The 4287-nt window shown below is 51.5% G+C and overlaps 2 protein-coding genes across 5 annotated transcripts in view; one reads left to right on the top strand and one right to left on the bottom strand.

Annotated features, from left to right (window-relative positions):
- Nucleotides 1-2663, bottom strand: part of USP20 (ubiquitin specific peptidase 20) — a 47949-nt gene extending 45286 nt beyond the window's left edge. For all 4 annotated transcript variants that reach the window (XR_002823997.1, XR_002823998.1, XM_023730805.1 and 1 more), the window contains exon 1: nt 2528-2663. The gene's annotated coding sequence lies outside the window, so the exon portion shown is untranslated. The remainder of the gene's footprint in view (nt 1-2527) is intronic.
- Nucleotides 2664-2741: 78 nt separating this feature from the next.
- CUNH9orf78 (chromosome unknown C9orf78 homolog) overlaps nt 2742-4287 on the top strand; it is a 14379-nt gene continuing 12833 nt past the window's right edge. The window contains exons 1-2 of the mRNA XM_004375756.2: nt 2742-2900; nt 3254-3313. Of these exons, the coding sequence (XP_004375813.1) occupies nt 2818-2900; nt 3254-3313 (143 nt within the window). The 5' untranslated portion in view covers nt 2742-2817. The remainder of the gene's footprint in view (nt 2901-3253; nt 3314-4287) is intronic.

Raw genomic sequence — 4287 nt, 5'->3', positions numbered from 1 at the left:
GCCTGACCCGAGCCAGGGTGTTTTCAATCGCCTCATACGTATGCAAAAGCTGGACAATGAATAAGGAAGACCAAAGAAGAACTGATGCCTTTGAATTGTGGTGTTGGTGAAGAATATTGAATACACCATGGACTGCCAAAAGAACGAACAGGTCTTTCTTGGAAGTACAACCAGAACGCTCCTTAGAAGCAAGGATGGTGAGACTACATCTTACATGCTTCGGACATGTTGTCAGGAGAGATCAGTCCCTGGAGAAGGACATCATGCTTCGTAAAGGACAGGGTCAGCTAAAAAGAGGAAGACCCTCAATGAGATGGACTGACACAGTGGCTGCAACAATAGGCTCAAGCATAACAATGATTGTGAGGATGGCGCAGGACTGGGCAATCTTTCATTCTGTTGTTTATAGGGTCACTATGAGCGGAACGGACTCGACGGCACCTAACGACAACAAATACGCCAGGCTCTGAACTGTATCATTTTGCCGGATCCCAAACCCACCTGGACTTAACGCTCCCTGAATCCTGAAATGAGCCGTTTCATCTAGCTCCAGAAAGGAGATAATAGCAAACCAATCCAAACCTAAGCCAAACCTGTACATTTTCTTAAACAACCAAACTCTCAAATAAGACTAAAACTTAAGACTCCGCTCTGAATTGAAGAGGACCCAAATTTCCTGGAGGCTCCCTCTGAGGAGCAATCCCATCTCACTCCCCAAAAAGGTTCAGCAGACTCGGAGGGTCTGCATCCCTCAGCCCAACCATCGCCAGATTCACAGCACCACTTTTCTGAACATTACCGATGTGCAGGCACTGTGCTACACACGCCCAGTTAGATCTGTCACAGCCCAGGTGGTATCACTGGGCACTCCTGCCCCACCCGGGGTGCAGCTAAATTGGATCACATGTTCCTTCCAGGGACTTCAGATAAGGAGAAGGAGGATCTAGAAATGTCCCTGGTCTTCTGGCCTTCCAGCAACTGCCTGTGAGTAGTGTCCAGTGCCCCCTGGAAGCTAGTGTTGTATACTGTGATAGGTCTACCAGGTGGGCAAATTCAGAGCCACCTCTGAGAGGGCGAGAGCTGCAGAAGCCAGGTCAGCAGATCCCTAAAGGTAAACTCCCTAGGTTCCTGCAGGAATGGCCATGGAGACTTTCCTTCAGCTGACAGGGACACAGTGTCCAGTGATTCTCATGGGCATCTGGGTTTGGCTGAAGCAGACTGCAGAGGGCAAGACTTTTGGACTTTTAATATATGGCTTTTGATCAATCCAAAAGGCTGTTCCAAGAACTCGAGTCTACTCTTTGTCCCAATCCAAGATAAAGAATAACAATCTCAGAGGAGACTGCTCCAGAGAAAAGTAAGACATTCCAGAATGCTGCCCTGCTTCAGAATGGTGTTCCAGAAGAGGGAACCCGAAAGGGTCTCCACCAGCCCCTCCCCCATAACAACAGCAGCTGCAGCAAACATTAACTGAACTCTTAATGCAAAACGTGCCACTTATCCTCGCTTCACCTTCTAGCTGTTTAATTTTAGGTACATAGTGCCTCTCTGAGTCTCAGTATCATCATTTTTAAGATGTAAAATAATAATCGAGTCTACTTCACAAGATTGTTGGAAGAATTCAATAATATTTGCCTGCCACATAAAACCAAAAAAACCCAAATCCGTTGCCTTCGAGTCGATTCCGACTCATAGCCTGCCACATAGTAAGTGCTTCATTAGTAGCTGTTCCCAAGGAAAGGACCGGCCTATACTGATAAAAGCAAAACTATTACTTAAGGCGGTTCCTTAAAATCCCAGGATAAGCCATCATTTATGCATTTAGTTATTTTCTAAGCGTTTGATGCCTGTTTTTCAGATAAACTTAATCTTCGCAACATCTTCTAGGTGCGAGGAGCAGAGGACACAGCGACTGTCCTCCTGACAAAGGAGGAAAACAAGACCCCCGAAGGTCCAGGGAGGCATCAAACAAACGCTCGACGCAGCGAGGAGCCCTCTGGCCTCAAACCCTCCCATAGGGTTCAAAACATCAAACGCTCCTCTCCCCTAGGAGGAGTGGTCGGAGGCCACTATTAGCGGGGCTAGTCCGCGCTGGGATTCTAGTTCACCACAGTTAAGGAGAGGTGATCATCTTTTGTCCCTAAAGAAAAACCGCACGTCAGGGCCCAAAACCCCGGGGAAAGAAAAGTCAGCGCCCCAAGACGCCACACGTATGCTTTCAACGCTGGGTCAGGCCCCGGACAGAAATCAAAGAGATAGGCGACCCCTGTTCCAGAGAAGCAACGCGTCCTCGGAAAGGGGGTTACGAAATAGGGCGTCGGGGCCCCAGAGAACCGGCTGGGCGCCGGCCGGAAAAGGGGAGGGGGCGACGGCAGTGGCGGCCGGGGAATCCCGGGCTCCGCTCACCTGGCCGCGGCGTCTGGCGCACCTGGCAGGGCCAAGGCCCCGCCGGCCCAGAGCCGGGCTGGAGTCGCCCCTTCTCCGAGGCCCGGCCCCCTGAAACAGCTAGCGGCGGCCCGGAACTCACCTGCCGTCGTAATCGCGCCGCCGCCGCCTGTCAGTCAAGCGCGCCCTCGGCGAAGCGGAGCCGCGTCTTGGGGGCCCAGTCGGCCGCGCCCCGCCTCCTCACCCACAGCAATCCATTCAAGAGAGGCTGACGCAAAGGGCGAAGGCGAGGCTAGGCGAGCGGTGCGGGCTGGGGGCGGGGCCGGGCGGGGCCTGGCGGGGGCCGACGCTCTGACCGCACTACAGCGCGCCGGAAGCAGCCTGGGCTTCAGCGCCGCGAAGCGGCCGTGGGACCTTGGGGGCGTTGCAACGATGCCGGCCACCGGGAAGACCTTCCGCCGGCGCCGGGCCGACTCGGAGTCAGAAGAAGATGAACAGGACTCAGAGGAGGTTCGGTGCGTGTGGGACGGGGCTTCCCCGGGGCAGGAAGAGGGAGGCCGGCTTGGGGCACTTGCCACTGGCCAGGCGCTTCGCTGGCATCGTCGCTAACTGAGGTGGGATTGTTGTCCACTTCTGCGGACGAATTGGAGCCTCGGAGGAGTGAGGCCGTCTGCCCAAGGCTGCATAGTTTGGGAGAGGTGTTTCCGGGATGCGCTGTGGGTCTGACTCCCAGTGGGTCTAGGCACAGAGTCGATCTCTGTACCACTGTGAGGGCGGCTCACCAGCGCAGCAGGGGTGCTTGTCGGAACTGCCTGTTGGCTCCGGGTTCCAGGGAGGATCTCTTAGCTCATGCATTGTTCTTCTTCAGATTAAAACTGGAAGAAACCCGAGAGGTGCAGAACTTGAGGAAGAGGCCCAACGGGGTGAGGTGAGTACCGGGAAGGGACCCCGACGAGGAGGCGGGGATGACAAAGACACGCCCCCGCCCCGGTTGTTGTCATAAAAATATCGTCTTCTCTTGACCAGAGGGGACCAGTGTTCTCTGAAAACGTTTAACCAGGACGTACCCCGGGCGTTGTAGTCTTGAGATTTACTCCAGAGGCACAGTACAGGTCATTAATTTTTTTGTTACATCCGGTTAATTGTGAAATGCCCACTGATTGTTAAGAGTTAAGAAGATTTAGAAAAGTATAATTAAGAAAATAAACAGCAGCAATAATTCTACCAAATGAGGAAACCAGTGTTAACATTTTAATGTTCTTTTCAATTTCTGTTCCGTCTTATTTTTTTAAAAGATTTTGATCAACATTATAGACACTTTTATTCTCTGATATTTTCAACTTAACGTGACACTGTAGGCTTTCACCCACATTGTAAAATATTTTTCATAAACTTTTTTTTAATTGTACTTTAAGTGAAAGTTTACAATTCAAGTTAGTCTCTCATGTAAAAATTTATACATACATTGTTATGTGACCCTACTTGCTATCCCTATACTGTGACAGCACACTCCTTCTTTCACCCGATTTCCCGTGTCGATTCAACCCGCTCCTGACCCTCTCTGCCTTCTCTTCTCACCTCAGGACAGGAGCTGCCCATTTAGTTTCATGTATCTACCTGAGCTAAGAAGCACACTCCTCACAAGCATCACCTTATGTCCCACTGTCCAGTACAATCCCTGTTTGAAGAGTTGGCCTCGGAAGTTTAGTTCTGCGTTGACAGAGAGTCCGGGGGCCGTGCTTTCTGGGGTTCCTCCAGTCTCAGACCATTAAGTCTGGTCTTTTTACTAGAATTTGAGTTCTGCACCCCACTTTTCTCCTGCTCCATCAGGGACTCTGTTGTGTTCCCTGTCAGGGTGGTTGTTGGTGGTTGCCAGGCACCATCTAGTTCTTCTGGTCTTGG

Source organism: Trichechus manatus, unplaced genomic scaffold (genome assembly GCF_000243295.1).
Source record: "Trichechus manatus latirostris isolate Lorelei unplaced genomic scaffold, TriManLat1.0 scaffold00038, whole genome shotgun sequence".
Classification (NCBI taxonomy): domain Eukaryota; kingdom Metazoa; phylum Chordata; class Mammalia; order Sirenia; family Trichechidae; genus Trichechus; species Trichechus manatus.
This window is presented reverse-complemented; position numbering and strand designations above follow the sequence as displayed.